At 44.6% G+C, this 13,743-nt stretch overlaps 1 protein-coding gene across 1 annotated transcript in view; it reads left to right on the plus strand.

Moving 5' to 3' along the window:
* The window catches only part of ANO2 (anoctamin 2), a 309,476-nt gene that overhangs the window by 254,286 nt on the left and 41,447 nt on the right, over positions 1–13,743 (plus strand). Inside the window, exons 17-20 of the mRNA XM_065411472.1 lie at positions 5,018–5,219; positions 9,193–9,304; positions 10,400–10,457; positions 12,734–12,834. Coding sequence (XP_065267544.1) covers positions 5,018–5,219; positions 9,193–9,304; positions 10,400–10,457; positions 12,734–12,834 — 473 coding nt within the window. The remainder of the gene's footprint in view (positions 1–5,017; positions 5,220–9,192; positions 9,305–10,399; positions 10,458–12,733; positions 12,835–13,743) is intronic.

Raw genomic sequence — 13,743 nt, forward strand, 5'->3', positions numbered from 1 at the left:
CTCCCGAAAACGACTGGCACACCCCTCTGGCAGCAGCTCCTTGGCGGGGAGGGCCAGAGGATCTCTGCGCACTGCTGCCCACAGGCACTGCCCCTGCAGCTCCCATTGGTTGCAGTTCCCAGTCAATGGGAGCTGCGGAGTCAGCGCTCGGGGTGGGGGCAACGTGAGGAAACTCCAAGCCCTCCCTGGGACTGTAGGGCCATCCCGGCTGCTTTCGAGTGTGGTGCGGAGTGAGGGCAGGCAGGAAGCCTTATCTCTGCTGCACTGGCGGCAGCCGCCCCCCCCCCCCCGGGCCCTTTTAAACTGTCTGGGCCCCTGGGCAAGTGCCTCTTTTGCCCCACCCGTCACCGGGCCTGGGTAGAAGCTCTGCTATTCATGCTTCTGCACCACCACCCATGAATTTATCTGTAGCTCCTTGAAAATTGTGGTTCTTCCTGTGCGGGGGGTGATGTGTGGGATTCATTCTGTTGCTGCTGATCCTGACCCCTTTTTTTAAAAAAAAGATTTTGGCCTTTATTAATTATGAAAAGATTAGATTAAAAATAGTCAGCAGACTGAGGTGCTAAACTTCATTAGGCCTGTACTGTGAATCTAGGCCCCAAGCCAGCCAAATAAAAATTATAACAATCTAATCCTTTGCACTTATATAATCTCTTTCATCAGAAGATCTCAAGATGCCTTACCAAGAATAATGAATTTACTTTGGAATTTTTGCTAAAGGCAAAAACAAAACAGAAACGCCCACCCTCTCTCCACTTCCTGCTGTGACTCCCTGTTTAGCCAGAGATTGTGTTTCTGTGTGAAATTTTATCTTTAAAAATTATTTTTTATTTCATTTTGCTTTTTGAAACTGCAATAACACAGCCCTGTGAAATACAAATTCTTCTGTTGGGAAGTTGACCTTAAGTGGCATGGGTGATTCGCCTGATTTCATGGGCAAAGGTCAACTGCTCAGAGACCACAGAACACCTTTTGACTTCTGGGACAAAAATTTACAATGAACTCTGAATGACTCTGCCTTAGTCAGTATCAAAAGATTTGTGCATATTCAGATACAGCAAAATGTTTCCATCTATGGCAAAAGTTTGTAGAACACAAAAGGTTTTACACCATTAGGTTCCAATCCTCCTCTGGGTAGCACATGGGTGAGTTGTTGCTGCAAGCAGAGTCCCGTTGACATTGATGCAGCTCTGTGTAGGCACAGCAATCCAACATACATTACACACTGCATGATCAGAGCCCCGGTTTCCTGTCTCTGACCATAGCCAGTAGCAGATGTTTCAGAGGAATGCTTACAAACCCTGCAGTAGGCAGATGTGGGGAAATCTGCCCCACATGGGTGTCATCCTTTTCTCTATTAGTTAGAGACTGGCTTAAGCCCTGAAATACAAGGATGAATATCCCTTCCCAATTTTTCTTGTCATTAAATATAACTCTGGGTATTCTTGATATCCATATAAATGTCCAATCTCAGTTTCACTATTGTGAAGTTCTTGGCCTCAGTCAGGGCTGTAACTAGGGTGGCGCGAAAGGGGCAGCCACTCAGGGTGCAGAACAGGGGGACACAAAAGTGGGCGGCACAGGATTGGGCCCAGCAGCATCAGTGCCCTCCCACCCCCTAGGATTGGGCCCAGCAGAGTCAGCTGGAGCCCAGAGTGCTCAGTGTCCTCCCACCCCACAGGATCATAGGTCCAGCGACCCCAGCCAGAGAAGGCTTTCCCTTGCACTAGACCGCAGCAGCAGGTGGGCAGGGATCTGAGTGCCGGCTGGTAGGAAGGGCAGAAGGAGAATGGGCTGCATGGCTGGTTCCATCCAGCCGCTGGAGATAGGAGACTAGCTGCACTAAGAACCTGGAGGGTGCTGCATGGGGTGGGGGTGCAGAGGGCTAGGGCCATGAAGGCGTGTAGGGGTTAGGGCAGAAGGGGACACAGGAAGGGAGGGTCAGGGTGAAGAGAGAAGGGCGTGCAGGTGGAGAGTACAGGGTAAAGGGAGAAGGGGGTGCAGGAGGGGAGTGCAAGGTTGGAGAGAAGGGGTACACAAGCATCAGCATAGGCACTAAGAGGATAAGGGGTACACAAGTGTATGGAGCATACTTAAAATGTGCTAGGTGCTGTACGGATCTGTGCCATGAAGAACTGTGTGGGCGATTAGCTCAGGATGGAGCTGTTGCCTTCCCCAGACCCCTTGTCTGGCCATGCGCTACTGGCTCTGCTCATGCTCCCTAACCTGTGTGCAGGGCTGAGCCCTGGCAGAGCAGTATCGCCAGCCTGGGGGAGAGAGGGCATCTGGAGTTAAAGCTCTCATTAAAGTTGCTAATCACCAGTTGTACCTACTAGAGGGTGCTTGGAATTTAAACAGACTCATCCTTGGCCAGGGTTTCTCTGTTGACGAGCCAGTGTGCTGAGTTGCACAGCCATGGCCCTTGGGAAGCCTGGCTGAACATCGCACTGACATACACCCACAGGGCACTGCTCAGGCCACTCACAGGGTCGGTGCCATCCTGAGGCCTTTGCTGCACATAGGGCTGACCTCTGTCACTTGGCTGCTGACAAACCTTTGACCCTGACGCAACTGCATGGCGTGGCAAGGAGGAAAGGCCTGCTAGAGCACCCCATGGAGGCAAGCGCCTCCTGGCACTCACGTGCACTCAGCTCCATGGAACTGGGGAGTCCCAGGCTGGAATTCCAGCTGAGGCACCTGGAGACAAAAAAATTTCACAACTGCAATGATGGCCCCTGTCACTCACACATGGGCTTCAAATTACAGTGGCCAGCTTTTTTTGACCCTCTTCTGTAACAACCTTTTCACTGCATTGAACAGCTCAATGGGCGGGTGAAGGAGTAACTCAGGGAGGTACTGCTCTGTTGTGAAAGTCCCACAGCCCGTTGGAACTGCCAGGTGCCACTGTGCTTCACACAATAGCCTTAGAGAGCTTCACAGCTCCGGCTGGGGCAGAACCCCTGTCGTACAGGGTCCTTATGCCTGAGCTAATGGAGAGTCTCTGTTAGCAGTGTGGGGCCCATGACAGCCAGGGGAACCACGAGAGTTACATGGTGCACATACACACCAGCCTGTTCATTACACACTTGCCTAGATAGACTAAGCTTGCCTCAGAACCAGATGTTCAGATCTTATATCTGACATCAGTGTAAGAAATCTCCAAGTGCTTCCACCCTGTAACTTCCACCATCTTTGCTCAGGCTTGTCTGAGATGGGATCTTGGGACCTGTCATTCCCAAATCCAGAATTCTCCACCGAGAGCAACAGGTCCCCCAATGACTGCAGCACCCTCTCCTCATATAGGTCACACCCCGCTCACCACCTGAGGACCTCATATTTATCCTGGCCATGGGGATTGAAATGGACTCATCCTATTCCCAAAGTACAGGCTCCTCACCACCACCAACTGAGCTGAAAGAGGTTCTTAATGATTTAATGGCAGTACATAGCCGAACAGTTCTGACTCCACCTCAAAGTTTGGGATTGGGAATATTCTGCTATAATATCTCCTGATTGTTCTAAATTTACATATAAATTTAAAATATGGCTTTAATTGGAGTTTGTATATATTTTTTCTTTCTTTATATAGGAATTAGATACAGTGCTCCTGTCAGCTAATTTCTAAGTTATTATCTGCAAAAAAAATTAGAGTTTTCAGGTGTTTAGTAGTCCCTGGAATCACAGTTAAAGTTGCCCCTGCCCCAATCTGAAATAGTGCCCGTGCCCAGCCGTGGGGATGGGGAGAAGGCCACAGGGAGGTGCTGACCTATGGCTGGTGCTGTGACCCGGGCCTGTGCCAGCCACCCATCCACTGTGACAGGGAACGACACTGCCCCCCATCTCCAGTGGGTACCCCCCACAGCAGGTACCCCTTCCAGTCCCCCCACCCCACTATACCTCCCCTCCAGCTCCCCCTCTCCATGGCAGTGGCCTCTATTTGGGAACTTGAATTGTGGTAACCCTAGCAATCGCTCCACTCTCACGCCGTCAGTTTGTGGAGCTGGCGGAACTGAGTCTGCCCTGCCAGCAGCAGCTGCCCACCCCCAAGTCCTGGGCTGGGCACCAGACTCATGTGGCCAAGCTCAGAGCTCAGGCAGTGCAACCGCAAGCCCGGCAGCCACGGGGGTGGGGCAGGGCAACCTAGGGAAGCAAGGGGATCTGCTCTGTATGCAGGGAGTGTGGGGAGAGTGACCCAGCTGCAATGACAGGTGCCCAGGCAATGAGTGAGGTGTGACCAGGCTGCTGAGACACAGGTGCCCAAGGGAGATGAATAAGGCAAGGAGCACCTCGTTGAGCATCTCATGGCAGCCAGACTCCATGGGCAAGGGCCAACTCCAGGGTGCGTCACTGGCTGGAGCTGGGCTCCTTTGAGGGAGAGGCAAGAGCGTGTCAGAAGCACAGCTTAGAGCTGTGCCGCCTGCCCTGCCTGGGAAGTGCCCAGCCGTGCAGAGGCAGCTGGCTTGGGGAGCACGGCAGGGAGGGCTGTTTGATAGCCAGCCAGTGCCCTGACTCCCACAGCATGAAGAGCCAGGGGCTCGAGCAGGCCAGGTGGCTTCTGCCAGCTTCTGATCTTCCGGCTCTTGGCAGGAGGTGATGATTTTCAAACTGTGGAGATGCGTCCCCCTAGCACCCTACAGTTTGAAACCCTCTATGTTAAATGGAAGGCAGAAATCTGGGGGGCATGTGACCCTGCATGCCCCCCCACTCATCACTTCCAAGGAGCACAAATATCCTTGCTCACCCTGGATGCTAAAATGTTTAGTTAGGGCTCTGGCCTCAGTGACTTCTTACAGCAGTTGGTTACAGAGTTTAATCACCTCCTGTGTGGAAAAAGTATTTCCTTTTATAGGATTTTAATTTCCCACTTAGTTTCATTGGACGTCCTCTTGTTCTTGTGTTATTCTAGTTTCTAGTCACTCAACACCAGTTTGGGCAACATTTTTGAGATATAATTAAACATTGCTTTTTAAACTCTAGTCAGATATGTGCACTGATATCTCCATACATTTCTTTGCAGATTACACTGACATTTTCAGCAGTTTTTGGTGTGACCGTGTACCGAATTACTACAGCAGCCGTCTTGTCCATCAGCAAAAATGAGTCAACCAGGTCGAACGTCCGTGTGACCGTGACTGCAACCGCTGTCATCATTAACCTGGTTGTGATCCTTATATTAGATGAGATTTATGGAGCTGTTGCCAAATGGCTGACAAAAATGGGTAAAGCTATCCTAGCCCTCATTACAACTTTGTATGTATTTCTAACAGAGTATGCAGGAAAGTTCTAAAAGGAGGATTTCCCGTAAAACAGTTCCATAAAGAGGAAACATTCAGGCCCAGAGGGTAAAAATGTGCCCAAGTGACTAAGGGGTCCCAACTCCAATTTTCAAAAATGACTTAGGGCCAGATTTTAAAGCATATTTAGGTGTCTAAATACTTTTCAAAATCTGACCTTAGACACAGAGGAGCCTACGTCTCATTGAAAATCAGTTGGACTTTGGCCTTGTCTGCATTATAAAGAACACCGGTAGAGCTATAGTGGCAATCCCTCCTAGTGGAGAGTTCCTTTACTGGTACAGTTTATTCCAGTTCCCCAAACAAAATAAACCATACTGGCAAAAGGACTCTGTGCCTCGGTTTCCTCACTTATAAAATTTGAATAATGGGTCAGATCCTCAAATGGTGAATGTCAATGGAGCCCCATTAAAGTCAAGGATCTCAGGAGAAACTCTCTGCCCCTACCGCGGCCCTGGGGCCGGAGGAGCTCTATGCTCCTGCCGCCGCCACAGGGCTCGAGGTGTCAGACGCTGGCCCCGGTGGCAGGGCTCTTTCACTATAACAACCCCCTGGCTATAACAAATAAATGGTTTGGATCCCCAGGGGTTCATTGTAGAGAGGGTGTACTGTACTATTATAAATAGCATCATTATTTACACTTCTGATAGCATACTAGCATAACAGAGGTCCAGTCATAAATGGTTGAGATACAGTAGAATGATTTCTACTGTTAGGGATAGCCCAATTGTTTCAATTTGATTCCAATGAAGATTTAAAATAAAAAGAGACCAGTAATACATTTAATATAATGCCACCCTATTATATTTTCTCTCCCCTTTTGCAGAGAGTCTCTCGGCAAAAAGTAGCCCTGGTGCAAATGGGCACAATTCCATTAAGTTCAGTGGAGATGTACCCACTGATGCCAGTTGTGCATTTGGCTTTCAGAGCTGTATGGGAAACAAAGATGAAAAATACAGTCAGTTTTTTAGCTTTCATATAAAATATCCCTGCTGCCCTTACTCCAACAACACTCCTATTAAAGTAACTGGGTGTTTTGCCTGAGCGAGGACCCACTATGGACTCTAGGCTTTGGTCCTTTTTGAATAATTTCTAGCACCACAAATTACATCATGGTTCATTCAGATGGCTGTCTGCATTAGTAGGCTCAGATGCCAACTGTAATTAAAAATGTTTAAAAAATTACAATTCATTCATGCTGATAAATGCTTCTTACCTTGTGAACTTTCATATTGCTGAGCTGAGCAAAATGGGTGCAATTTTCTTTTTACACTGCAATTCAGAGACGTGTCTGGCATCATGCTGCATTTTTCCACATTAAGGGGCAAATTTGCCTGCCCTGGTGTAGAAGCAGTGGCGGGTGCAAGGATACCCTTTCCATCCCTAAGCTCATTTGGGCTGCAGTTCAGCAAGAGACTTACGAATGTGAGTAACTTTGAGCACCTGAGTAGTACCATGGAAATCAATGAGATTAGTTTCATGCTTAGTTATGCATGTGTTTAAATATCTGGCTGAATCAGTGCTTAGGGCAGGAGGCAGCAATAACATCGCCCACAGGCACTGTGAAGGGCTAGAAGGCGAATCACTAGGTCTACATGCAGTGCTTGTGGCCTCAGCAGGGGAATATCTGTGCAATGCAAAGGAAGGACATTGACTCCCCCGCAGTACCGGCAGGAGTGCAGATTACACCTCTTTCAAAGAGTCATGTTTCCTGATGCTGAGCAAGTCACCCTATCCCTAGCACCCAGGTGGCATTGGGCCTAATTCAGATCTTATGTGTGTTGGTGTAAATTGGGGTATCTCCCCTCAAGTCATGGGAAAACAAATGAAGTGTAAAACAGTGGTAAAGTGAGAGCAGAATCACTCCTGTTCATGCGTTAAAGGAGCATATTCCCTCCCTCAGTGCACTTCCTCAGCCCTGCCTCCATATAGCACTACCTGCAAGGAGCATAATTCAGGTCTGGGGTTTTGGTGGTATGTATTGAGGACACAGCTGGATATTTTAAGTTGTATATTTTTAAACGCCCTCCTTTTCTTTTATTCATTCATCCATTCTATTCCTGTTCTGGCTGTATGCATTCTTGTCTTGAAAGAAAGAGGGAAGGGCGACAGGGGATAGATCACTTGATGATTACCTGTTATGTTCATTCCCTCTGGGGCACCTGGCATTGGCCACTGTAGGAAGACTGGATACTGGACTAGATGGACCTTTGGTCTGACCCAGTATGGCCGTTCTTATGTGTGTCAGGGCGGTGCATATTGCCTTCTTGGGACAGCTCATCTCTGTGGGAGTCCTCTGTGAGGCAGGGGTTCTACTCCTACATGGAACTTCCTATCCCCTCCAAGGGCTGAATTGTTGCCATGGGGTTATTCCTTCCACTGGTCCCCATGCAAATCTGCTCAGCACATAGGCTCATGTTTGGGCTGTGCAGTGCTAGATGGATTGGCCCCAAATGAATAATTTTTAATGAAGTATTTCCATAAAGTCAGCTGGTTTGTGTGAGTGAATAATCTAAGGGCCAGAACGTCAAGAGCTCATTTTGCTGGGTGCTAAGCTCTTACAAAAATCTGGCCACAAGTGTCACAATGCTAGGCGCTTTTAATAATCTGGTTCTTATTTAGTATTTTAATGGGAGCTGAGCTCTTTTTTAAAAAACCTGACCCAAATCAGTAGGCTGCGTGATTTCAGTAATGCTTCCAGAGGCTTCTTGAAACCGATGCACTGAATCGCTCTTATTATTTCACATTTTGAATCCATTACCAGCATGAAATAATAACAACAATCTGTTCGGTGCCTGGTTAAACATGCATGGTGGCTATCCTCAGAAGTCCTGTGCATGGCTGATAAAAGAACCCAGAGAGAATATTGAAAAAAAATATATCTTTGTTTTTATGTTAATGTAGATTAATTGTAATACTCTGCAGTTTACACTTGAAGGGCTTGATTCTGCAAGGTGCTTAAATCAACTGAAATGTATAAACAATTGTGTGATGTATTTTCAGAAGTTTTACAGACGACGTATCTAAAGGTGTGGAGGGTGTATGGAGAGGGGAAGAACCTTATGGAAAGGATGGCCTTGTGGTTAAAGTTTTGGAGTGGGGAATGGGGCTTAGGACATTTAAGTTCACTTCCTGTCTCCCTCCGCCCCCCACAAAAAAAAAATGTGTATGACCTTGGGCAAGCTATCTGGAACCTGATTCAGGAAGTTACTTCAGCATGTGCTTTAAACATTTAAGTAGTCCCACTGAAGTCAGTGGAACTACTCACATACTTAAAGTTAAGTAGGTACTTAAATACTTTGCTGAATGAGGCCCTTAAATGTTTGTGCCTCAGTTTCTCCATCTATGAAATGGAAATAGCAATACTTCTCTATTTCAAAGGGTGTTGTGAGCATAAATTCATTAAGACCTGATTCACATTTAGACAAGGGTCAGGAGGTGTAAAAGGGGCCTTACTGTAAATGAGAATCAGGCCCCAATTAATTTATCCTTCCAACACCATTAATATTAACAAGGTAGCCACATGTTATAGTGATGGGGGTCATAGGAGTAGAGAGAGATTGGGGCAGATCCTCAACTGTGTAAACCAGCAGAGCTACCTCCTGAGCATCTGGTTCATTTAACGGTGCAGGTAGGTGCCTCGATATGTGTCACTGTCAAATACACTTGAAATGAAATAATAGTCAGAAATTTGCAGGAGTAAGAAGAAAAAAAGTATGCTGTATATTTTCCTAGTGTCACTCAGTGCAGAATAAAAGATATGATAAAACCACATTAACTCTAATAATAATGCAGTTTTTGCTTTTGCTTGAGACTACTGAAAGACAATTGCATATTTATCTATTGCTTTTGTGGTGTTTTATGTTATACTGCAATTATTTATTTATTTATTTTGCAGAGGTACCAAAAACAGAGAAGACCTTTGAAGAGAGGTTAATTTTGAAGGCTTTCCTATTGAAGTTTGTGAACTCTTATGCACCAATTTTTTATGTTGCCTTTTTTAAAGGAAGGTAGGATGAATTTACATTGTTGATTTATTATTAATGGCCCCATGTTGCAGGCTACTGATGGCACTAAGGCCATTAAAAGGTCTGGAATGGCCATCTTAGTACCCAAAATGGCAGACTAGCCCAGGAGGGAGTGGGTCAGGTTGGCCTGGAGAGATTGCTCTGGGGTGAGAGGTCCTTAGGTGGACTCGTGATCAGTTTTGCTCCTCTATAGTTGTGGTTTCCTATACATGCAGGATCCACTGCCTACCAGAACCTGATGGTCCATAATGTAGCAGATGGAGATCTTAGAGTGATTGTTTGTAAACAATGTTTTAAGTATGTATGTATTTCTGAATTCTAGTTAGATTCATATCATTGTTGTGCTCCTTTTATGTTTTAGAAGCTGTTAATCTATACGTTAAGCTCTTTGGGGTAGGGACCATCTTTTTGTTCTGTGTTTTATACTTCGCCTAGCACAATGGGGCTCTGGTCCATGACTAGGGCTTCTAGACAATATGGTAATACATATAATAAATAATAATATATTCTGAACTAATGCCTGTGGATGCCATCAATTAAAAAAATCACACTTTTATCTGAAAATATTTTACTTACAATTTTGAGAAGTATTATCTAAGTTCTAAAAGACATGGGAGAAAAATATTTTTTAAACATTGTATTTGACAGCCCTTTGTGAGTATTCAGAATAGCCCAGGTCCTGAAACCCCTTATACATGTAAGTAACTTTGCTCATTAGGACTACTCAAATGCATGAAGTTATTCATGTATAACAGTTTGCAGGATCAGAGCCCCGGTCAATTTTCCCATTTGTTTGTGTGGGTTTTAACCAGGCGAGGGGAAAAAACATTTTTATAAATAGGAAAAGGTGATTTTAAAACTGCAAAAATTGTCAGGGAGACTCAGGGACAGGCACAATATTTGAAACTCGGTTTAGTTAATTTATCTGAAGTTGGCAATGTTTTTTGTTTTTAAATCACGTTAAAATAGTTAATTTGAACTGTATTTTAAAATTAGCTACTGTAAGCAGTAATTTTGTTGAGGATAATTTTTAATGCATTCTTTTTTCATCATTTCATATATTTTTATTACTTTCAGGTTTGTTGGCCGACCTGGTAGTTATGTATATATGTTTGATGGTTACCGAATGGAAGAGGCAAGTACAGATGGAATTCAAACAGAAAATATAGTTAAAAAAGAGACATGCATGAGAGTGCCTTTATAAGGAGCCCAGCTAACAGCTGAAAAAAACCTACCACATTTACTTTACCAAAATTCTATGCCTTCCAAGAAAAGAAAAGAAAAACTCAAGACAAAATTCAGTCCCAATAATCTGTGTTTTAGATACTTATATGGCCCCCATCATCATAGTATCTGAGTGCCTCACAGTATTGTGATCTATTTATTTTCACAGCAACTCTGTAAGGTAGTACAGTGCTATCATCTCCATTTTACACATGGGGAATTGAGACACAGAGAGATAAAGTCCAAGGCGCTGACTTTTAGTTTTCCCTTGGGGTGCTCCACCTCCACTCTGCCCTGAGGCCCCACTCCTGCTCTGCCCCTCCCCCGAGGACACACCCTCACTCCACCTCTTCCTGTCCCCACTCCAACCCCTCTCCCACCTGCCACTCGCTGATCTTTGCCCTTCCCCAAGCACCTCCCCTATCCGACTAAGGAACTGATCGACAGTGCCACTGAACACTGTGGCTGGTGGGTGCTGAGCACCCACTATTTTTTTCCATGGGTGGGTGACTTGCCCATGGTCACACATGAAGTCTGTGGCAGAGCAGTGGCTTGAACCCAACGGCTAGATTTGTGCCCTAACCATTAGACCATCCTTCCCCTCAAAAAGTCTGGAAAAAAATAGTTATGGGATCTTGCCACTTTGTCCTTCTAGCCCCGATCAATGCTGCAAACACGTTATGCTTCACTTTAAGCAGGTATTGGAAGTCCCTTTAAGTCAATCAAATTAATCCAGTGCTTAAAGTAAAGCACACATACAAGTTTGCAAGATCAGGGCCTTTGTTTGTTTGTATCTTTCCAATATGGGGAAAAAAACAATCAAATGAATACTGTTGATAATTAAATTAAATGTATAGTAAATATTTTAAAGGAATATACAGTAGTCCCAGAGATCAATATGGTTTTTCAGATTGCCATACATGTTTTCAGAGTGATTTCATTGGTGAAGCACAAATATATGGTTATGAATAGAATTGGAATGATTGATGGATTTGGTGTTCTGAAATGTTTTGATTATATGGTAGTGTGGGTTCATATAAATGTATGTAGTCTTTCCAAGCTTGTACTTTTAAAATATTGTAAGCTTTTTGGTAGTCTTTGTCTTTTTTCCCCCCTGTGGTTGTAAAGCACTTACCACAATGTGGTCCTTGTCCCTGACTGGGGCTCCTAGGTGCTACCGTAATACAAATAAATAATAATAATAATAATAATAATTAATAATAAATATTGTGTAGCAACTAAAGCATGTGTGTTTTTGTAGTGAGGAACATTATAGTATATATTCGTGACGCAGTCTATTAGAAATGGATCCTTTGAATAGGAAACAATATTTTACAATTTCTTAATAATTCGATATTTTGATCTTTCCATATATTTATGAAAGTTTTAGGGGGGAAAGTTAAGGTTGGATTGTTATTGTAAATTGGTGAATACGAAAGATTATATGGCAGAGGAAACTATCTGGATCCTTCAACTGTTAATTTCCAGGTCTTTTAATGTTTAGGACAGTGGTTCCGAAACTTGGTTTGCGGCTTGTTCAGGGTAAGCCCCTGGCGGGCCTCGAGACGCTTTGTTTACCTGAGCCCGTCCGTAGGTACGGCCGCTCGCAACTCCCAGTGGCTGTGGTTTGCTGTTCCCGGCCAGTGGGAGCTGCAGGAAGCATTAGCCCAGCCCGTGCCGCTTCTCATAGCTCCCATTGGCCGGGAACAGCAAACTGCGGCCACTGGGAGCTGCGAGCGGCCGTACCTGTGGACTCTCAGGTAAACAAAGCGTCTCACGGCCCACCAGGGGCTTACCCTGAACAAGCGGCGAACCAAGTTTGGGAACCACTGGTTTAGGATCTTTAAAAGGTATATAATTTTTGTTTACTATATCTTTTGGATTCTCATTAGACTTTACTGAAAAAACTTTTTGAAAATTTTGGCTCAGAACTTTAAAAGTCCTTTTCTAGTTCCCTGCCACACACCCCCAGAAAAAAATCCTGGTAAAATTCTACCCCAGGATGAGACCTGACATGAAATTTAAGAGGGATTGGTTTCCTTGGAATTGGCAAAGTTCCATGGGGGAATTGAAAATCAGGCTCATAATGCAAAGTTAATTTCAACATTAGTTGTAAAGCAGCAATCACTGCTTCCTCGTGCCTTTGTCATAATTCACTAACAGTTTGTGCTTTTCCTTAAATTACAGTGTGCTCCAGGAGGCTGTTTGATGGAACTCTGTATTCAGCTGAGCATCATTATGCTTGGAAAGCAACTTATTCAGAATAATCTGTTTGAAATTGGAATCCCGTATGTATTTCAACCTTTTCCGTTACCATGCACTTTGTTCCTGCAAGATTGTAAATTAAAGGCTTGATCCTTCTTCCACTGAATGGGAGTTTTGCCATTGACTTTAATGAGCCCTAATTGAATATACTTAAGATGATGATAAATCACGCTTCTGGTTGTCGTGAAATGATCTGGCTGTATTTTACCTTAAATAATTGGCTATATCTGCAGTAAATGGATTAAAGAAAATGTCTGAATATATTGAAGAATTGATATAAATTAACTTTAGAAACCTAAGGAAAGTAGAAAAGATATGATAGATCTCTTGGGAAGTTTTAGAGAAGCTTTCAGAGTAGCCGCATTGAATACAAATGGATATGAAATGGGGGTGAGGGAAGCAATGGCTGATATAAGATTTTAAAATGGGTTATTTGAGCTATACTATTTCATGGATTTACACATGAAACCTACATGTTTTTAATGTGCCCTTCACTGTATGGAGAAGATGGTGACATGCTATTTAGCAGCTATCTTACTATAGTGAGCTTATACATGGAGGCGAATTTTGCATTGTGTTTTGAATGTGGCAAGAACTCTGGCTTAGTGTATCTGCAGTGGCAGGTGGGTCTGCAGCCAAGAGTTATCACTGAGAATGTCTTACTGCTTAGTCTTGTGAATTTTACCCTTACTTCTCTCAACTTCATCATCCCTGTTGGTGACAGCATTCTCTGAGGTGTGTGGGGACATTGGTTGTCTTGGATGTGTAGGTACTGTAGGGCTTACTACAGTGTCTGATCCTGCTCCACTGAACTCAGTGTGAGTTTATCCATTGATGTGGATGGGTTCTGGATGAGATCCTTACTGAGGGGTTCTGAAGAAGAAGAGGACTAGAATCTTGATCGGAGATGCACAATGGGGTGGCATTGAAAT

This window comes from Emys orbicularis, chromosome 1, assembly GCF_028017835.1.
Source record: "Emys orbicularis isolate rEmyOrb1 chromosome 1, rEmyOrb1.hap1, whole genome shotgun sequence".
In the NCBI taxonomy this organism is placed as follows: domain Eukaryota; kingdom Metazoa; phylum Chordata; order Testudines; family Emydidae; genus Emys; species Emys orbicularis.